The sequence below is a fragment of the Semicossyphus pulcher genome, unplaced genomic scaffold, assembly GCF_022749685.1.
Source record: "Semicossyphus pulcher isolate SPU_LCO1_2020_fin unplaced genomic scaffold, fSemPul1.0.p SCAF_22, whole genome shotgun sequence".
Lineage (NCBI taxonomy): Eukaryota > Metazoa > Chordata > Actinopteri > Labriformes > Labridae > Semicossyphus > Semicossyphus pulcher.
In genome coordinates this window covers 7,916,108-7,938,119 of record NW_027211696.1, presented here as the reverse complement: position 1 = coordinate 7,938,119, position 22,012 = coordinate 7,916,108, and the positions used below count along the sequence as shown (strand labels likewise).

The 22,012-nt window shown below is 42.4% G+C and overlaps 1 protein-coding gene across 1 annotated transcript in view; it reads right to left on the bottom strand.

Annotated features, from left to right (window-relative positions):
• lrrc75bb (leucine rich repeat containing 75Bb) overlaps positions 1 to 22,012 on the bottom strand; it is a 38,904-nt gene that overhangs the window by 5,465 nt on the left and 11,427 nt on the right. Inside the window, exon 3 of the mRNA XM_069673413.1 lies at positions 20,563 to 20,675. Coding sequence (XP_069529514.1) covers positions 20,563 to 20,675 — 113 coding nt within the window. The remainder of the gene's footprint in view (positions 1 to 20,562; positions 20,676 to 22,012) is intronic.

Here is a 22,012-nt window from a genome sequence, read left to right as displayed (position 1 = left end):
GGTTAGGGGAAAGAAAAAGATCTGTAGCACACCAGGGCTGCGATTCGCAGGATTATCGATTCCAGGAGTAGGCTATAATTCATCTCTCCCTCCTTCCTCACGCTCGCTCATTGCCTCTCACGTTCCTGCTCATTTTAGTGCTTGGCCTATTTTCTTTTTCACATGATATCACCGTATTTCTTCCTCTGACGTTGATTTGCTGAAGCACCTGTTTCCATTTCCCCTCTGTGTTTTCTCCATCTCCATCTAAGGCTCCTGATAACCCTTCATCTGTCGAGTCCTCATTTAAACATTTATTCTGCTGGTTCCCAATCTGGGCCCCTCCAGGGGGTTGTGGCTTGATAAACAAAACAGGAAAGCAGAAATAATTATTTCTACGGCACAAAACAATGTTTATTTTTCTGCTTTTTTGTATTCTTTGCCTTTTGTCCTTGGATTACTGGATAACTTCACATCTTGAGGCACCTAAGAAGTAAATGGATTGTACTTATATAGCGCTTTTCTAGTCTTCTTCTAGACCATTCAAAGCGCTTTTACACTTCATGTCACATTCCCCCTTTCACACACTGATGGGAAGGAAAAGCCTGAGTGCCAATCTCCAATACATCGAAGGCTATTGGAGCAATTTGGGGTTCAGTGTCTTGCCCAAGGACACTTCGACATGTGACTGTAGCAGTCAGGGATCGAACCACCAACCTTCTGATGGAGAGACAAAATACTGCTGAGCCACAGCCGGCCCTGTGAGATGAATTATATGGGTAGCTTTGTGCAGTAGCATCAGCATATCTTATCTTATGCTAAAATGCTAACATGCTGATATTTGTCAGGTATAATGTAAACCATGTTCACCAACTCAGTTGAGCGAGTTAGCAAACACAAAAAGAGCTGTGTCATTGGCTTTGCAAGTGGTTAGCTATAAAGCGAAGTATTAGGACGTATTCAAAATATGACACGATAAAACATGTCATTATCAAAAGTCATTTTCTCACTGGCAACACAACTGTCTGTCCAAAATTTTATTGCAATTGATCTAACAATTGTTTCTCTCCAGACCAAAGTTGCTCTTCCTACAACTTTGGCTTAAAAGGCTCAAACCACGAGGTTTAGCCCTTAAAAAAACTGAAAAATGTCGGCCGAAGGTGAGGTCTTCAGATTGCTTCTTTTGTCCGACAAAAAAGTTAAAAGAGTTTTAACTTGCAAAGATAAAAGCAGCAAATCCTGATTCATTTATAGTTAATTGGACAAATCAGTTTATTTTCTAATTCTTTCAGAACCTAAATGTTATCGACCTCGTCTGCAGCTTCTTGGCTCACTCCACCACTCCTGTGACTTGGGAGGGTTTACTGTACCACTGTGCAGCTTGTGCACTTTACTGTAATCAAACTGATTATGAGCATCGACTTCTCTTCTCTTGGACTTATTTATATAGGTATAGGTTTTTCTTCTTCTGCCGGAGCCCTCTCCTCTCACCTGTGTTATGGTTGTTTGAGTAGGAAGAGCTGTTCTGCATACTGTTGCAGAGTGGGTTGTTCGGGATAAGGGTGGGCTCTAATGTCCTTTTAATGAGACAGAGTATTAGACAACTTCATACATCCTTCCAAATCTGCTGCTTCCTGGCTCCGTGGGCGCAGTTCCACCCACAGGCTGCTCGGCTGGCTGCAGGCCCAGGGGCACAGCAACCATTTCTAAAGCCACATTGTAAACCAGAGTCCATCAAATGATAACAACATAAATAACAAAAAATGTCTCATCTCTGTCCCTCTGATGTGGTTGCCATGCTCGTAGGCAGTGGTGCACATCCTCTTGGACCAGCTCAGACACAAACAACTTCAAAGGATAGTCTACCCGCATAAACATGAACAGAAACAAGAGCGTCCCCAGCATTGGGACTCATTTAAAAGCAAACAACTGTGGGAAATCCATTTATTGACATCCTCAGGAGCAACTGATACAACAGTGCAGGAATCTAATAAGAGCTGACTCTCATGTGTCAAACTATTGGCTGCTTAAATGTGGGTTCAGGCAGACTGTCTAATTGCTTTTCATAGGCTGTCTTTCCTCGGGGATGTTGTTAACTTTTACTCACTGAACAAGGGTCCTTGCAGTTCTATAGTTATGTAAACCCCAGAGGGGGGAACTAAAACATCTGGGGTTTGTGATGTGTAAAAGAGTTCAAGAAAAGAGACCAAGATTACAGAAAAGGTCAGAAAGAAACAACAGAATGTGTCTTTTAATCATAAGTTGCAGAAACTGTTTTTAGATACTGCAGAACCAGTGATTGAAGACGTAAACTGCAAACTGCCTTTGATAGAGGTCATACTAGATAGCAAACCTACAGTGGCCTGATCTATCTCGCAGGCTGCCAGTGTTGATACAGAGATTTAAACAAACAGCCTCAGCTGCCCAGCATCTACTGTAACAGATGCACTACGGTAATAAAACACAAATGCTACAGGCACAATTAATCAAATATTAGTCCAGATCACGATTTTGGCTTCCCACGATTAAATAAACATGATTGACGGCCATATTGACGTTTAAAATGCATGCTCCGCCTGGAGAAAGACTCAGGCTAAGCAATATATCATCATATCTTAATTTGCTGACTAAGAGACATTGTAGGACTTGCAAACAATGCTCTCAATTGGTTTGTTCCCAACTTCTCTAATGGTAAGCTGGCTGATACTCTTGGCAATGTCCCTTAACTTACTAGCTCTCTGAACTGTGGAGTACCTCAAGGCTCTGTCCTAGGTCTCCTTCTTTTTTGTATCAAACTGCCTCTACTGGTGGAATAATATAAAAAGAAAACTTTTATATTCGTTGCTATGCTGATGACATTCACCTCTATGTATCTGTGCAATCGGAAAACTACCGTCACTTCGATGTCTGTTAAAAAACTGTCTGACTGATCCTCAAATTCAACAAAGAAATAATCCTGTTTGGGTCATTAACCCCTTATAACCTGGCACCCTCCCTTTATCTCAGTACCAGAGATTTAGGAGTTATCTTTCATTCTAATTGTACTTTTGGTTGTTAAGTTACAAGGCACCATTTCTATAATTACTTGACATTATTTCATCTTTTAACCTGTCACACCGTCGACATACACAGAATGCAGCAGTCGGGCTCTAACAGAAACAGATCATTTTGCGTCAAGTCCTGTTGATTATATTATTGATTTTAAGGCTTCACATATTACTTTCATGCAGACCATGGTCTGACTCCATCATACCTACACTTAATTTACAATCCTGCAACAACTCTCTTTGCAGTCTACACATGTAAAACTTAAAGAAATTGTGCTTTTGCAATCAGAGCTCCCACATGGTGGGAAGGCCCTCATGTTAAAATCTCAAACTCTAAACTTAAAACCTTACTTTTTCTGCATTTATTGGTCTTTCATGGCTTTATTGAAAGACCCAGGACAGTAGTGTCGGAAACAGGGGAAGAGAGAGTGGAGACGACACACAGCAAGGGGCCGAGGGTGGTAGTCGAACCCAGGGCTGCCACATCGAGGACTGTAGCCTCTGATATGGGATGCACGATCTAACCACTGAGCCAAACCAGCGCCCCTTTTCAACAGCTTTTTAAAGGTACTTGTTCCATCTCTGTGCTATACATCTCCAGACAGCTTCTTTATTAAGGTCAAGGAAGGTCCATTGATTTCTATATTCACTTATTTTCTAACACACATCTGGTGCCATATTGTCAGGCTGGTCTCCACTCAAACCCGTTGTCTCCCCAATGTTACACAAGTTAAGTGCTCATCATCAGAGCTAGTCTACAGCTTCCCTACTTCAGCACTCTGCTAATCAGTTTCCGCTCGAACGCAACCAAACACTCCCTCTACACTTAACCTGAAAAAGACGAGGACTGCGGAGGTGAACATTTTAAAAAAGGGTTGAACGAGTCAAGCCAACATTTACATTCTCCTAGATTAAAAAACACATTTTCCATGGGAGAGTGGTACAACTCTTCAGTACGCTGCCACCAGCATGAGAGTTAAAAGCAAATGGCAGAAGAAACTTGTAATCTGTCCACCCACATAAATACATGTTCCCCTTCATTTACTCTCATGAATCAGTTATTCATCAAGAGACAGAGGGAGTGTCAGAGGTAATACTTATTCACGCATGTTCGTTTGCTTGGGAATAGCATGGGGTGTGAGTGAGTGTGAGGTTTGGTTAAGTAAATACTTTTTAACTCTTTGACCTCTCTGTTTTTTGTCTGAGTGTTCCTGCTCTTTGTCAGCACTTGTGCATGATCTCAGAGAGTTCACTGGAGCTATGGTGGGTGCAGTTAAATGATTTAGCACCTGTTTTTTTGTACTTACTGTGCATTATTTTTTTATGTTATTATAATATTAACATTTTGATGATAATGCTTTATATATTACCTATCTTAAAATACAAAGCGAGTTAAAGGAGTATTTTGACATTCTGGTAAATTAGTATGTTTTGCTTTGTTTCTGAGGGTTACATGAGAAGGTAAACCACTCTCAGGCCTGTAGAGTATATATGAAGCTAGCTTTAGCAGTGGTGTGGTTAGCTTACCATATACAGCAAACAGGGGAGAACTATAACCAAAACAACGCCAAACAACTACCACATCACATGTTAAGTATTAAGGGTTACAGGTGCTGGTGGGTCAATTTTATTGCCTTGGAAAGAGCTATGCTGTTTCCAGTTTTTATGCTAAGCTAAGCTAACTGGCTGCTGGCTGTAGAGATATATTAAAGTGACAGACATGAAAGATGTCTTCTCATGTTACTCTTGCATTTCCAAATATACTGATCTATTTCTATATTTTATAGATGCATTAGCCAGCTCAAAACAACAAAGCCTATGTCGGTTTTAAAGAGGGGGTGTCATGCTGTTTCACATATTAAGACATACATATAATGTTACAATGTTGGATGTCCAGACTAAACGTGGGTGAAGTTTCAAATCTGTAGGTATGTTGGAGTAATCCCCAGGCTTCTCAGCTCAGTCTGCAGGCTGCTGTGAACGCCAGGTTTCACACAGTTTTTTCTACACTCTGCTCGTTGTGATGTCACAAGAGTTTCTTAAAGGGACAGAGCTGTCGTTTCAGGCGGAGGCTGTATGAGGGCATGCACAGAGCACCAGTGTGAGAAAAATGATGCGTTTTTTTAACTGTAAATTATGCTAAGCTACTCCACAGGTATCACAGAGAGAAATATGAAGCTTGAAATTAGCATAATACCCCCCTTGAGTTATAGCTAGGGGGATATATTCCAACCTGGCAACCCAAAGATGCTCTTCTTTATGGCTAATGCTATTGCTGACCTTAAGAGCATTACTAAATTTAAACTAGCCAATCATACAATATATAAAAGTCTATAGGCTCTTTATATAAATGAGTATCATATGGTGGTACAAGTGATCTTAATTTTATCATATAATTTTACAAATGATGTATTTTTGCTGAACATTAGATAAATATCCAATAGTATCTCAGCTGGGAGGACAAAATCTGCAACCCAAATTCAAATGCACTTCCTGCTGAGCCGGCAGAGAGACTCATTTGAGGGAAATGAAATAAAAGCGCTTGAGAAACATTGGATGTAGATGCTGTTTCACGGACTCGTGGGATTGGTCGGATCAATGTCTGCTTCATCAACGCTTTGGTCCTGACCTGTTTTATTCCTCAGATCGATCTAGGCTGTTTTGCCTCCAGGCATCTGTATAAAACATGCGCGGCTGTCTGTGCTCAGTCGTGGGAGAGCCTACGAGGGTCTAATGTACAAACTCATCCTTGAGAAGAAACGCTGCTTTATTTCTGTATGTTTCTCTTTTATCTGAATGTGCCTTCAGGCCTGTGACTGCAGGCTACAGTTCTGAACATGTCCTGAACCAGTTTGTTTAACTCAGTTTTAGCATCACAAATGTGACTCTTGTGCCTCGGGACAGTTTGGCCCGTGTAAATGAGAATCCTTTACAGTCACTCAGAGCAAAAAAAAATAATGTAGTTAAATTTGCCTCATCTATGCAGCTGTCACACTGATACTACGCTTCTGCAGGAAATGTACTGGGAAACATGAAAGTGGGGATTGCATACACTATACAGGGTCCTCCAGTCTCATGAGGATAATGGCACATTTTCTGGGAGGGAAAAAATAGCCTTGAAGCTAATTTGGATTAAATTTCAGTGAAACAGTGAACAGTGAAGGGCTGATGAAGGCTTCCTCCGCTGTATGTTGGTGACGGAGCGGCTGCAGGCTTTGACATCTCAGATCTTTCACTGGGTTCTTTGAGACTTTGATTTTGAAGTTTGGGGGGAGAAGTCGTAATGTTGATGTCAACACAGAGTGAAATGACAGCAGTGACAGAAACAACAAACAAGTCCTTAAAAAGTTAGAAAGACACAAAAAGCAGTATGCCACTTGAAGAAAAACATATTAAAAAGATTGGAATCGGGGAGCTGGTTTGGCTCGGTTGGTAGAGCAGGCGCCCCATGTATAGAGGCTACAGTCCTCATCGCACTGATCGCAGCTTCGAATCCCAGTCTGCTGATCCATTTGGTGCATGTCATCCCCCACTCTCTTCTCCCCACATTTCCTGTCCCTCTTTGGCTTTCCTATGAATAAAGACAAAAAGCCCAAAAAAAATAATCTTACGTCATCTGGCGGAGGCCAGGGAGCTTGCAAAACTACACTTCCTCAATCTAGGACGCCCGTCTCAGACAGAAGATTTTTCAGACAATCCGCTGGTCTATTCTCAACGTATTTTTGATTCTGTACCGCTCTGAGCCGTTGACTACAGCGAAAACGGTAGTATTTCACTCCAGCGTGTCTCGCTGGGCCGTTCCTTTCAGAGGGAGGGGCGCGGTGCATGCTGGGTGTTGTAGGAATGTAGAGAGGACGAAACCACGAGCTGTTTGAACAACTTTCTCCACAGCTATGGAGCCAATTTCAAATGTTATTGCTTCTATCGATTACACCAGCTTTGACTGACAGCGGCTTTTTCCAGGAGAGAACTGCTCCTTTAACTTTCAGCTGCTCCATCATAAAACCCTTACAGACTTTTAAGACATCATGTGGGGAAACATGTCAGATATGTGAATTTTTCTTTTCAATATCAAAATACACAAAAAAATGTGATGAAGAAAAAAAAGGAGGGAAAACATGATCTACTTTACTCTCTTTACTCTTCTGCTACTCTCTCTTTACATCAATAATAACAGCATGGAAGTGAGATAGACCACTTTAATAATCTTTGACTTGCAGCAAAACATAAAAGCATATTTCTGCCGTTGTGCCAATGATTATGAAACCTCTTGGTACAGAATGTACTCTAATGCAACTATGCAGCGTGTAAAATGCAAAACCTACTCCTCGGGTGAGCTATAAATTCACCCATGAGTTGATTTGATGTGACAAACTCGGCGCTTATAGGAGAAAGGAATACTGCGACAGAACACATAGAAAACAGTTTGCATTACATAACTGTGTATCATGGAGGAGTGCGCCTCAATGTGCCACACTATGTCAAGGCACAGTTATGAAATCAGCATTAAAATGCAGGGCTCTAAACACACACACACCGAGGGGCTTGATCGCGGGGAGCGATCTGTATCAGGCTCAAACGAGACCCGCAGATTATCAGAAGCACAACGATCCTTGTTTCTGTTCTTCGCCAGCAGCAGCGGCAGCCTTATCTCAGATTTACTGTTAAAATCCAATCAATGAGAGGTTAAGAGAGGTTTAATCCCTGGATAAGAACCAAGGAAGGCCTGAAAGGCTGTTATTTAACGCAGTGTAACTCAAGTTTTGTAATTTCTGGTAAATTAAAAACACCTCAAACCTCATGTTAGCTGAACAACACATTTAACTAATTCTTTCCTTATGGCCACATGCCCTGAAGTTTGGAGCGATGGATACTGAGCGTCTCTTCCTCCTCCTCCTCATCCACCAGCATCTCAGTCTGTACCGCGGGAAGCCCTCAATTATTCATGGACGAGGATGGTGGCTAGATCTTTAAGTCTCTATTAAAAGTGGAGGTCAAATAGAAGCAGACTGAGTGCATGCTGCAGTCAAGTGGATACACCAACTCTGAATGAAAATATGAACAGAGAGAGAAAAAACCTTCTTAAAAAAACAGACATCTGCGATCGAGCAGTCAAAACAAAAGCGTATATTTCACAGAGTCTTTCTTTGTTTGGTCACATTTTCGCGCTCGCCTCCGGAGTCGACCTTCTGAGTTACTCTGAGGTCACTCCTGCTGAGTCAGAGCCTGCTCGGCCTTCCAGTGCACACCTCAGGGGGGTGACTTGGCTCCAGAAATGGGTCATACACTTGTTAAAGTCTGATGACACATGGCTCAGTGTACACATGAAACATGTGCTGGGAATGCTTTAAGAACTATGTAGTTCATTTTTCCAGTCATGGTACAGCAGCTTTGTGAGAGAGAGAGGAGGTGTAATCAGATTAAAGGTGACAGCTCATTGGTGTTATTAAAGGGGCATCACCTCAAGGTATGACCACAGTGAACTACAGGAAATACTTTTAGCCTATACAAAGAGAATGACTGGATCCAGTGTGAAGCATAAAGAGGTTAACTTAACCCAGTAGCCTCACATAGAAGTCCACCTAAGACAAGGGTGGTGTCTAAACAAACCATTGGCTTGCTGGGTAACTTGGTTACTTTACAATACGGTGATATGTGTGTTAAAAGTCAGTAGTTACAGGATCCGACAACAACAACAGCATTATTAAACTTTAAATAGTGGAACGTTTTCATTACTCTGAGGTCGTTTTCATTTACTGTAATATCAAAGTTTTTGAGCTCAGTCATATTTTCAATTTGTCAATTTGGCCTGGTCACTCTTTTTTAAAGAATCATTATTACACGGCTGTGTTAAATACTTGATTCTGATTGGTTAATTAAAGCACTCCGAGGTCTGCTGATCATCGATAGCAGACTGTTGCTATGAAGAACAGACCGTTGCTAGGGATGCAGCTCTAATCACACAATCAGGAGGACTAACTGTAATCATATCAATCCGCCGAAAGAAGTCCCGTAAATTTGACGTCGGTCTGTTTACAAAGGGAATAAAAGAAAAGAGACGAAAACAGTGGAGAGAAAGCAATTAATAATAATAATGATAATTATAATAATAATAATAATAATAACACATTTTATTTGTGTTTAAAAAGGTACTCAAAGGCACTTTACATGAAAAAAACAACAATAACAAAGACATTAAGAACATATACAGTGAAAAACAATCAAAGTACATTTATATAAATATGTATATAAAAGGTAAGAAAAGGTTAAAATGAGATAATAAGAGATCACAGATTCAAAGGGGTTTTGAGTGTGGTTTTAAAGGACGGGAGCGAGGGAGAGGTTCTGAGGTGTTGGGGTAGAGAGTTCCAGAGGGAGGGGGCAGCAACGGAAAAGGTGAAGGTTAAACAATGCAAAAACTGAAGGCTCCAACAGAGAGATCTACAAAACTGAAGACTGCACATGAAGTAAACAACTGAACACAGTACGGGATACGGCGATGTTTAAAGACGGTGAATGGAAAAGAAAATGTAAACAGACAAGGCAGAAAACCTTAATCAGGTGCAGCGCTGATTCATTCGGCCCCACTGAACTTGTTGATGGAAATGTTTCCATTTAATGTGAGTAATAACAGATAGCTTAGCTTATTTAAAGAAGGTTAACCGCTATGGACGCAGCTCTCACTGTGAGTGTAACAGACTATTTTTCAATAGAAAACAGAAATATAATAATCTTAAATTAATAAAATCTTTTCTAAATGAATATTTTGTGTCAAATTACTGATTTCTTAAGTTAATAGCCGTGCAGGATAATGTATAGAGAGCAGGTTGTTATAGCGGAGTAACAGCTATAACAACCTGCTCACTATACATTATCCCTTACCTGGACCATGCTTGAGTTGATATAGCTTGATTATTATTTTGATCTGTATTTGTATTTAATGTACATCCTCTATGAGAACGTGTCTGTTTTGTATGTTCCTAATGTTCAATAAGAAAAGAGAAAAGTAAAAAGATGCAAAAACAAATTACCTCTACAATGCTAATAGCTAACAGTAGCATGCTAACAATAAGAATTGTTAACATGTTGTGTACCAAATGTTACGCTGCCAACATCTTAGATCATCGACTTCTCAAGAGCCGAGCCTGATGGGAATGTTGCTGCTTTTGACGATATTTGGTCATAAAACAAAGTAATGGACTCATTGAAGTTGAGGAATATCCAAAGTAGTTTCATTAAACCCTAAAGAGAATGTTAGGATGGAGGAAACATCCAACAACCAAATTTCATGGTATTTCTTTAAAAGTTATTGAGACATTTCACCAGAACGTCATGGTGGAGAAAGTGTCAGGGGACACTATGAATGTATGTCCTGTATGAACTTCCACAAGGACCTGACATGTGCCACATGTGGTGTGGTTGTTAAAAAAGCCCAGCAAAAACTGTACGGCCTCAGGCGCCTAAAGAAATTTGGCCTGAGGCCCCAAATCCTCTGAGACTTCTACCAGGGCACCACACAGAGAGCCTTCTGACAGGCTGCTTCACCACCTGGTACGGCAGATGCACCATCATGGACCGCAGGGCGATGGAGAGGGTGGGGCGCACGGTCCAGTACATCACAGGGTGCGAGCTGCCCAGCCTGCAGGAGCTGTACGCACAGCGGCGCCTCAGGAAGTCCCTGAGGGTCATCAAGGACTCATCACAAACTCACAGCAGCCTGTCCTCCCTGCTGCCCTCAGGACGAAGGTACAAGTCCCTCAAAGCACACAGCAGCAGGCGAGGAAGAGCTCATTCCACCAGGCCAAGACTTTTGATAAATAAAACTTCATAAACACAAACAAGTGCAATTCAAACCCTTTGTGCAACACACACTTGACTCTTGAATGTATACATTTGGGGTAGTAGCTATTTGACGTTAGCAAGCTACCGTGGACGAGTGAAATGTTTTTAAAACCCCCAACTCAAATGCCAGAAAACAGGGCAACAGTTTAAAAAAAAAGCAGAGTGCACTGGACTATGAAACAAAGAGGAAAAGATGGGGGTGGGTGGTGTACAGGTTTCAATACAGTCACCAGTGTCACATTCTGCCACTGACATGGATTGTCAGGGTTTGGGTTTAAACAAAAATGTGAGGACCCAGAAGCAGACTTAGATAATGGATTTAATTAAATAAAAGGCAAAAATGCACAAACAAAATCTAACTCCAACAAAAGACAAGAAGGAAAATCAAAAGGCGGAGCAAAAAACTTACAACAAAACCAGGAACAGGTAATCCAAGGGACACGAGGAAATCAGGGGAGGCACGAAGACAACCCAGAGTAAGGTCATGGACATAGACTAACACACGATGGACGACAATGAACTGGCAACAAGACAGGGGAGCACAAAGACTAAATAAATTTAGGAGGTGAGGCTAATCAGACACAGGTGAGACAATCAAGGGGCAGGTGAAAACAATCAGGGCAGGGCAGATAGTCAAACAAGCGGGAAACACAAAGGCAGGAAGTGGACCAACACGAGAGACAAGGTGACAAAGTAAAACAGGAAATGATCTAATCAAAAAGACACAAGTGAAATACTCTAATACACTAAACACAAAACTAAACAATGAGGACTCATGACAGGGAGACAAAGTGACAGGGTAAAACAAGAAATAATATCTGAACCCTGAAATACAAGTCAACAACATTGCTAAACAAGAATAACTCATGACGTGGATTTTGCAATACTGTCATTACCGGGATAAACACACGAGTTCTCGTGCACACACGAGGGAGATTTACTTCCCCCAATACTGATGACCCACGTGACACCCTTAGCAGTGTTTCCCACACATAGAACAACAGGAAAAGTGCGTCTGATATCACATAGTGCAGCTTTTAATGAGAGCACAGAGTGAACTGACCTCATGCAGAGCCTGTGTGTCACCTGAATGTAAACTGCAAACATGCGCCTGCGGGGTGATCGAGGCAGAGGTGGTTAAGTGTGTGTATTCCCCTTATCAGCGGCACATCGTCCCGGTGCGGACATGCCGCAGACTGTTTACTTTTAACGGCTACACCTGCAGTGCACACACACTTGTGTAGGAGACGGTAAGCTTATTTTAGAACGCTCACCGTTGTAAATATCTTGAATCTTGAATCCACTAAATTTTAAGCCGATCTTTCCAACTGTTGTTTTGAATTTTCCGTCTAGACAAACCGACAGGACGACCCGACCGTCCACAGAGAAACAGATCGCTACAACTCTGCTCCACATTAAAGCACATTCTCTGTCTCTTGTTCTCTTGCTCATACAGTATGTGGGCCACTCGAGACAGCAGCTCCACCATTTTAGTCTTGTGGCTCACGGCTATTTATGAAGGGTGGCTGGTTTGTTGTGCAAGAGAAGAATCTTAAGAAGCTCGGACATTTTTACCTCTGTTTAACTTGAGTTATTATTGAATTATATCTCCCCACGGTTTCGCAACACTTTCATCTTCTATCATTTAAATGAGTTTTTTATTCTGGTGTATTCATTCTGTCCTCCGCTCTGGAAGAAGCAACAAAAACATGCATGAAAAAAGATCAATATTAGGGGGTTGAATATGGCAGCCAGCTGGTTATGGATGTGAGGCCACAAACAAGAAGTAAAAATAGATTTTCAGATAGACTTTAAAGTAAATCAATGTAGCCTGGAGAGATTGGGCAGGAGGATAATGTTAAAATCACAAGTCCAACAGTAAGGACTGTGAGAGGTGGAAGGTGTAGAGCTCTAACAGTATTACTTCAGCCCTGAAAGGATCGTGTAAGAGAGAAGGGTTTAAAATAACAGCCGGCAGGAGAGGTAGAGGGGATTTCTTTAAAGATTAGAGCAAATTAGCCCGAGCAGAGCAGCAGAGAGAATCCCAGCGAGCACTTCTCTGGTGATTAGCCACTGAAAAGCCGTCAAGGAATGTGGACTAGAAATGTCTTCTTTGAAATGCAGTCGGAAAAGTCATCGTGAACGTCCCGACTACACAGAAATAAACTTTCGCTCCTCAACCAAATGTAGTTAAAGCCAGGATTTCCAGATGGCTAATGCTTCACAAGGTATGATTCAGAAGTGAGAGGATGATGCCACTTGAGGAAATTTGTTTTTTTTTAGTTCATGAGCGAAGACGGGTCCTTATCTTGCTGTTGTCAGAGTAACTGTCCAACCCTGGTGATGAAGGAGACATATTTGTGCGTATGATGAAGCGGGTCACAGGTTGTTGTGTCTCCTCCAGAATTCCTGTGGCCGCAGAAAATGACTCAACGTGGGAACATTTGGGGAGGTTGAGAAGTCATGATGCAAACTTCTGGACGAGCAACAGGAGCTGATAAGAATATTCTGAGAAATAAGTTGTATAAGTCGAGAACAGAGACACCATGAAGAGATTCTTCTACAAAATATGGAAGGATGAAAAATGTAGATGTAGCGTCCGGGTCTGTAAAGTAGAGCACATGCCAAAGTGTATTCAACCTGCAGTCTCTCTAATGGCCAGCAGGGGGGGACTCTACTGGTTGCAACTAGTCCAACTGTTTATAAGTCTATGAAAAAGTCACTCCTAGAAGGTTCCTAGTTGGAACCCCGGTTCTAGCGAAGTGGGTGCATGCGTGGGTCCCCTACTCCCACAGTCCAAAGGCAGGTTAATTGGTGACTAAATTGCCTGTAGGTGTGGGTGTGAAAGGTTGTCTGTCTCTATAGCCCCTTTTACACTGCCAGTTCAAGGAGGGATTATGACTGTTACGTTCCGTCTTCTATGTAAATGGTGGGTTGAAGTCGCTCCGCCTCTGAGCTGGCATCAGAGGTAGTAACAGAGGCGAAACAGCGTCTGTGTAAACAGCGGAACAGCGCCGTGCGTGTGTATTTGAAGCGCGTGCTGTTTGTCTATACCTTCCACATGTTTTGCTTCCGCCACACCAGAACGCCGGCGTTGCTTGGTCCAATGTAAAATGGCAAAGTCTGCATGACGGCAGAGCTTTGTTACGGCGCTAAGGTGGAACTGCAGTGTAAAAAGGGCTTATGTGTCAACCCTGTGATTGACTGGCGATCAGTCCAGAGTGTACCCCGCCTCTCGACAGCTGGGATTGGCTCCAGGCCCCCTGCAACCCTGAATAGGAGCAGCAGTATAGATGATGGATGGATGGATGGATGGACGCTCCATGGATCCAGATGATATGGATAAAAAAAAACCAAATGCCCTCTGTGAGCTTTCATAACAGTAGTCAACAAACCAATGGTTGACGTCATGTTGGCTTTATCCATACACAGTCAATGATTGAAAGGCATAACTGTTCAGAGAAGTCAATTTAACTGTACAGTTTATTGGCATTGATTACATTTGCAGTTATCTGTAGTTGGAGGATCTGGCTGCATACAAGTTGGTCTGATGGCTTCTTTCTCAGAGGCAGATGGTGGGTGTTTCAAATGCTGTTTTACAGTCTGGGCGACTATCACGTTTAAAGCGTTCTGATGCCTTTAACCGTCTAAGGAGGGGTCAATGTGGCGCTGGCACTGCTGATGGAAAGAAGAAGAGCATCTTCATCATGTTGAGACTGAGACTGAGTAGAAGTCTGAGGAGAAATCAGGCTTGACATTTAGGGATTAAAGGATCAGCTACGGAAAGACCGGTCCTTGGAACTTAAAGAGATTCATGTTCATCTTACAAATACTCTTAGTTTTGTTACTTTTGTTTGCATAATGAAGATAAAAACAAGACATAATTTTGCTGCCACGTTTGAACAGTGCAACATTGACTGTGATTGTTCCAACATGTTCATGATTCTTTCTCCAGATTTTAGGTTGTTAAGTTTTATGTGAAGATCAATAAAAGTCAAAAATAACTTTTGGACTTCCTTCGCAGCGTGAGCCGTGGGAGGAAAGTCACTCCAGTCTGAGCAGTGTGAGGTCCGGGTCAAATACGAGGACTCACAGACTATCAACGCTCACCCACAGCTGATTACACCTGCCCGAACAGCTGTCATACCCACGGTGCCTTTCGCTCCTATCATCAGTCGGCACGACCCGCACGGCTGAGCATTAGCACTAAACCCTGTCAGTTATTCTGCTGAACGGTGTGTCCTACGCTGACTCAAATGAAGCAAAACGAGCCACATGCACACAGACTCTCTTCCGTGCCTCGAGTGTCTGTACTCTGCAAAGCTTAAAGAGTAACTGCAGACTGAAACATGTTTTTGAGCTGTTATCTAAATTATATTGCTGTACTGTGATGAAACACATCAACGCTGGTGTTAATGTTGACAATTTTTAGCGAATTTATAAAAATCTGCATTTCATGGGTTGGAAATTAACACGCCATCTACAGTTTTAAATCAGCCCTGGACCTTGCCAGCCGATGGTGACGTAGAGGCGACCGTTTGGGACAAAGCTACGTTTAACACGTTAATTAAATTTATTAAAAAAACGAATGTTAACGCCTGTCAATCAGAGGTGGGCGGTACACCCCTCCGGTCCCCGTCTTTGAGAGCGAGTCTGTGAAACCGCGCTCATTTTCAAATATATCCTGATCGAGATCATTCACTAGAGTTTACACTATGTTTTTTTAGAACACTGTACATTAGCCTTCTAGCTAACGTTACGTTACCACCATAGACTGTATAAAAAGATGGACGACATGACAGCTCCCTAAAGTGAAGCCAAACCATCTCTATCGCCCCCTGCTGACTGGCTGCAGTATATGTCATAAAGCCCGCCTCCTCCATGTTAAAAGATGGGACATGAGTCAAACTATAAAATCAAAATACACGCCTGATACATTTTTCTCGAACATGGTTTCTGTCATTACAGTTAGTTCTTATCATGCTGATTTACGTCCAAGTGTTCATTTTTCTGACAAGTTTATTTTCAATTAGTTATTTGTTGCTGTAAAGGGATGATTGACAGCTCTGTTGACAAATCCGGCTCCTGCAGCCAATCTGTTCCGGGTGAGCAGAGTGGAGGAGGAACGGCGAGAGGAGACGTAACTAAAACAATCACTACAGTCATTGAAGTTTCCATATCTGTGAACGTCTGCTTCAGACCAACACAAGAAGCTGTTCTGCTGTTAAACACGGCGGCGTGCGGGATCCTTGCTGTTTTTTTGGTAAGTTAAGTGTGTGTTTTGGTTCGTCACCTGCCGATCTCTACTGCGCAGACTCTGGCTCCAAATGACGTCACCATCGCAAGATGGCAGCGCCTATCAAGGGGGCTATTTTGGCATCAATCTGTACAATGAGAGCAGATGGAGACGTGTCATCCATCTATATATACAGTCATTGGTTACCACTCAGAGACTGCGCCCATTCTCTCTCCAGAATCAGAAATGACGGCGCATGCACACTTGCATTGCCTCGCCTCTGAAAGCTCCGGCTTCAGGCATTAGTGGGGCGGAGCCAACGGCTCGAACTGATGTGGCTCGGTTGGGACCACCGCGGTCCTCCACCACACTAAAGTGCTCTACAGGGGACTCTGGAGGGGAGAAGTCCTCCATCTCAAAAGAGCCCTCGCAGCATATGTGCCTTGTGACTCTCCATTTTTCTCTGGCCAGGGGAGGGGGCGTCACTGAGCTGCCGGACACACCCACCCCCCCTTTCAGCCCCCCTCTCAGCCCCCCCTCAGCCCCTTGCTCACTTTGAGCATTTTTCAAAATTGTGCAGTTGGTGCAGTTACACTTTAAATACAAGAATCCTGTCGTCTTCTTGAACCACAGTAATGTTTTCAAATGTACTGAAGTGATATCTGCTGTAAGAGCCGCCCATCAATAACTCCCTCGCAGTAAAGACAAGTAATGAAACAGCATCTGCAATCAGAATCCAATCTCTGCTAAATGTGCTGGAAGGGCAATTTTTAGGGCAATAAAAACTATGAGCTTGATTAATCTGAAATTCAATAACAATTACAATAGCATTAACAACTCCTCTGGGGACTCAGTGATACTGTGTTGCTCTGAAACCTGGCGCATGCAGCTGCAGAGACAAAAATAAAACTACCTTGAAAACAGATTTACTACAGCACAGTTGCTTTGCAGTTGCAGCTTTACTAAAGCAAAGCCGGCCGGAGTAATAAAGCGCGAATCGTGATTTATGTGTTTTCTCTGGAAGATTTGCAACCAATTGCATATATTTCATTCAAATAATTCAATTTGCTGTGATTGGAGAGCCGGCTGCAGCACATTCCCAGATTGGTCCGATAGACTTTGCAATTTCACTTGAAGAAAATCAGAATGTAAGAGTGCAATAGAGGATATATATGCGTTTTCATTCCTAAACATGAAGAGATCAAATTCACAATCGATCCAAAGCGAGGCAGGAAGAGAAAAAAGAGGGAAACACACGGCTTCTAATCGGCAACCTTGCAGTGATTCCGCCTCCCCCTCTTTTTTCTCTCTCTCTCCGTCTGACAGAGCGTTTCCCCAAGAGCCTCGGCTCAAACTGCAGAACCGCTCTGTGTGGCAACTGTTGAACAAAATGGACTCTCACAAGAAGGAGAGAGAAATCCCCACAGGAAAGGAAAGAGGAGGAAGAAAATCAATGCAAGGGAAGGGAATTTAAAACAGGAGAAATCGAGGGGGAAAAAAGGATAAGGGAGGCAGAAAGGAGAGGGAGGAGGTTGAGCTAAAACGAACAGATCAATAACAAAAAAGCGTTTGATAGCGTATAAACTGTGTATTAATGCATCAAAAACATCCATTTGTGCTGGTTTTAGTGAGCTCTATATTCAGGGAGAAAAGAAACTAAGTGCTGCTGTCTGGGTATTTGCAGCAGCGGCTGCGGGAGAGACAGAAGCTTGCTAATGAGCACACTGGGAGAGTCTGCCTTGTTGTTCTGTTGAGTGTTATTTCGAAAATATTGCAACCAGGAGACTGAGGCGGGAAGTTAACTCCAGCTGTCAAAAAAAATCTTTCAATCTGGGTTAATTGCTCAGGGAGAGGGAGCCTCATGATCATCATTAGAGATGTTTTTTCTCCTTTAATAACGTCTCCACAAACGTACCTGTTACTTAATTTGAGTCGGAGGGAATGTTTATTTGTTTACACCGCCGCTGCAATCAGTGTCCTTCTGTTGCTTTGCCTTGTGTCACTGCGGATAATCAGCGTCTGACCTCTGATGGCCGCCGCTGTGATGTAGTTTGTCCGGCTCAGACTTTTCAGCAGCGCCCCTTTTCTTTTCTCCGTATCAGTTTCTTGTTTGTAGAAAACTCCCTGGCTTATTTAAATCCGAGCAAACACATCACACTCCTCCGGCTCGGTGTTTAAGCTGGTGTGAGGCTGTGTTTGTCTGCGATAGTATCAGGTGGGATTCTGTTTTTGCAGCTGAGAGGCAGGTGTGAAAATGAAAGGCAAGATAGCATAAGTTAACGATTGATTAAAACCTGACGCCACTTTGGATCCAGAGTGTGGAAGAAAACACAGAAGCATCAAAAAACAAGTTCAAATTAATTAAAAATAAATGTGAATATTTAAGCATAGGAAATACATTCCTGCACATCCTTAATGCATCATAATTTGTGGGAATTCTGGTAAAAGTCTGCTTCTGTTTCTCAGGAACCTGATCTGCCTGATGCTGAGGATTTCATCATGTGTGCCGTGTGTGTGCAGATACTGAAGAGTATTGTTTGTGCTGAGGCAAAGACGCCCTCTCCTCATTAATGCTCCTGCAACTGTCACAGATAAAGTCCAACCTGAGCTTAACGTTATAACAGTATGCCAACTTTTAAATTATAGTAGTTTCAAACTCTATAAATGCCTTTTTAAATAAAGTTGCAGTTTATGTTTTAAGATAAATCAACAAATTTGAGAGCAAAAATTTCACATTTAATCTATGAAAACTGTTAACTTAGCTACATATGCAGACCTCCAACCGTAAGCCCCACATTTATCAGGTGGGACAATATTTTGTTTTGTTTTTTTTATTTTTTGGAACATTTTCACCTTATTATTTATAGGACAGCTGAAGAGAGACAGGAAATATAGGGAGAAGAGAGTGGGGGGTGACATGCAGCAAAGGGTCGAGGGCGGGAGTCAAACCTGCGATCAGTCCGTCGAGGACTGTAGCCTCTGTATATGAGGGCGCCTGCTCCAACGACTGGGCTAAACCAGCGCCCCTTTTAAAGCTGTTTAATAAATAATTCTACTCTTTTACTGTCCAAATATTTGATCATTTTGTACTTTAATGCAGCATGTTTTACCTGAAACTTTTAGAGATTTGTTTCTGAACATATTAAACAAAATAGTTGTGGAACATGTAAAGAGGCTTTGCTGGGATACCTGGCAACGCGGCCCAGGCTGTCAGCGTCAGTTTTTAACAGCTTTCCTTCCTCATTGTGTGACAATAGTGATTCACTATTTAGTAAATAAGCCTTGTGGGGAGCTGTTTGGACTCAATTCACGCTAACAAGCGACCAGACTGGGCAGACGCGAGTGTAGGCTAATTGGTCCACACCAAGAGGCTGCAACTTTCCAGGATAGGGCGGGGTTTGACCCCCCCAACCAACACACCCACAGCGCTTCAGAGCAGCGTTTCTGTTTTTCACGACTTTGAACTGTAATTGTATATAAGAGGTGATTTTGTTCATCACTCAAATTTGTCAGGGTGCCTGCTAACATATTTTCCGTGGTGTGACTCAACTTTTTCTTTTGCTTTACCCGATCTTCAAGCACTTAAAAGACGGTCAGACTCTCTGTATTCTGTTGACTTGTTTTTACCTCAAATACACAACACTATTGTATTATTAAAAATATAACCACATAATATAACATTTATGAAAGAATAACATCAGAATATGAGAATAAACTGCAATTAATGATTAAGTGACCGTCGTTGATTTTTCTTTTGCAGAGAAAAACTGCAAAAACTGTGATTATTACCGGTAAAGTTGGTGTTTAAGATGCACTTTTTTTAAACCTTCTTTTAATTGTTTTTAAAAAAAATATATAGATACATATATTTATGCCCATATACATTCTGTACATATCTTCAATAAAAGAAAAAAAGGGATGTCCTATGTTTCACATCATGTTTCTGTTGCTCTAAAATGCACTTTTAAATTTTTTTTTTCATCTAAAAAGTGGGCTGCGTCCAATACAGCAACCAATATACCAGTATAAAACACAGAGAGAGAGATATTTTATTGTGTTACGGTACTTTACCCAGACGATGGTGTTATAATCTAGCTAAAGCTTCATCACGGACATGTGCCGTTATGATCGCCAGCGCAGCCGCCATCCTCACAACAATCAACGTTACCGTAGGCTGAGCTCAACTACCACACCGGTAGCGAGCAGGATTGCAAACTCGACATGACAGAAACAGACGGTAGGCTGTAATTTGTGTTTGTTTTAAAAACCTACAAATGTATACATACATATCTATAGAAAACCTTTTTTCCCCATTTGGGCTTCCCCCCAAAAACAGACTGCGACACATCGTCCAGATTTTACCGTCCATCATGAAAAGCCTTCGACCCTGACTGCAACAGAGTGGTGTTGTGTTTACTGTGGTGGGAAGTGTCCTTCCAGCAGAGAGGACACACTCACCAGGCCTGAGACTTCCTCCTGGGCACGCTCTGTCTCGTCCACTTGGAGTGAGGGGTCAGGTGGTAGATCAGCTGGCGGCAGATCTTGGTGGTGGACTTGATCGAGTCGGTCTCCTGCAACACAAACGAAGGATGAATAACGAGCATGAATCTAGTTAACGGGACAAGTTAAAAGCACACAGTAGCTGTTCATGAACTGAGGAGTCACGGGCAGCAGAACTAATGAACTGTATATTTTACATCATAAAGTGGAAAAGGAGCAGTTTGCAAAAGGTTAGATGAGTCATTTATAAATGCTGGATGCCAGATCTCACTTTCTTTCTTCCTGCAAACTACAGACGTACTGATTTTCACAAAGTAACAAAGTCTTTCTTGTCCTTTGAATACAGCAGCTTCAAACATTTTCTACAAAGAAACATTCATTTATTTTCCCTTCTGCCTCCCTCTTGCTCCACGTCTCGCCTCCACCCCCCTCTCTCTCTCCGCCTTCTCTTTGCTCTCTTCCTCCTCCGTCAAAGACTTTAAATGGAATGGGTTGTGCTGAGCAGGGCAAATCTAATTAATGGTACAACACAACAACAAGAAGGAGGCAATGTGGCGAGAGGGAGAGAGAGAGAGAGAGAGAGAGAGACAGGGGCAATTTACCTTAAGGCGATTAACCATTCCTGCTGTCGCTTCTTTTCTTGGGCGACAAACAAACATGCCTCATACTTTCCAACATTCAGTGCTGCTGTTTCAGCCACTTGGATGAGTGAGCAGGACGCTACAGCAGCGCATACTGATGCGCAACGTGGAAGTGTTCTTAGAAAATGAGAAGTTGTGGTCTGGAAGAATCGACAAAGTCACTTAACTGTAAACCTGAGTGCATCAAGAGAGCAAAATCAAACTGATTCATCTCCATCAAAACAGTCAGGATGATGTATCTCTAAGCTCTCAGTATGTCCTTGAATATATCATCTAAATAAACGTCAGTGTGGTGGAAAATCTCGGACATAGCAGCAGCTGCCAGGCCTTAAATCCAGCTCACTGCTCCTCTACATCCACGTCACGTCTGACACAGTCTCCTGCCACGGGTCGCCAGCCAGTCAGGAGGAACATTTCAGCCCCTTTCCCTCCCTTCCTCCTGGGCTTTCCTCGGCAAAGCAAACAGCGATAAGATTAGACTTTCTTACAGGTGATTATCAGCCGGACTCTGCGAGAGAAAACCAGAGCACTTTATCTTAAGGCAGCCCCATCTTTTTCTAGAAGAGATAACTGCAGACTTCAGATGAGCGTAATGGCTGCGGGCTCGCTGTTTTACAGCCACTCCGAGCTGCGTCTGTGGCGTCTTCACCCTCATATCTGGGTTTGAAATGTAATTTGAATTTTAATATCTCTGATTTGTATGCAAGGCTACAAGATGAGCAGGCTCCTACTCTGGATAAATCATGATACATGTGTTATAAGACCAG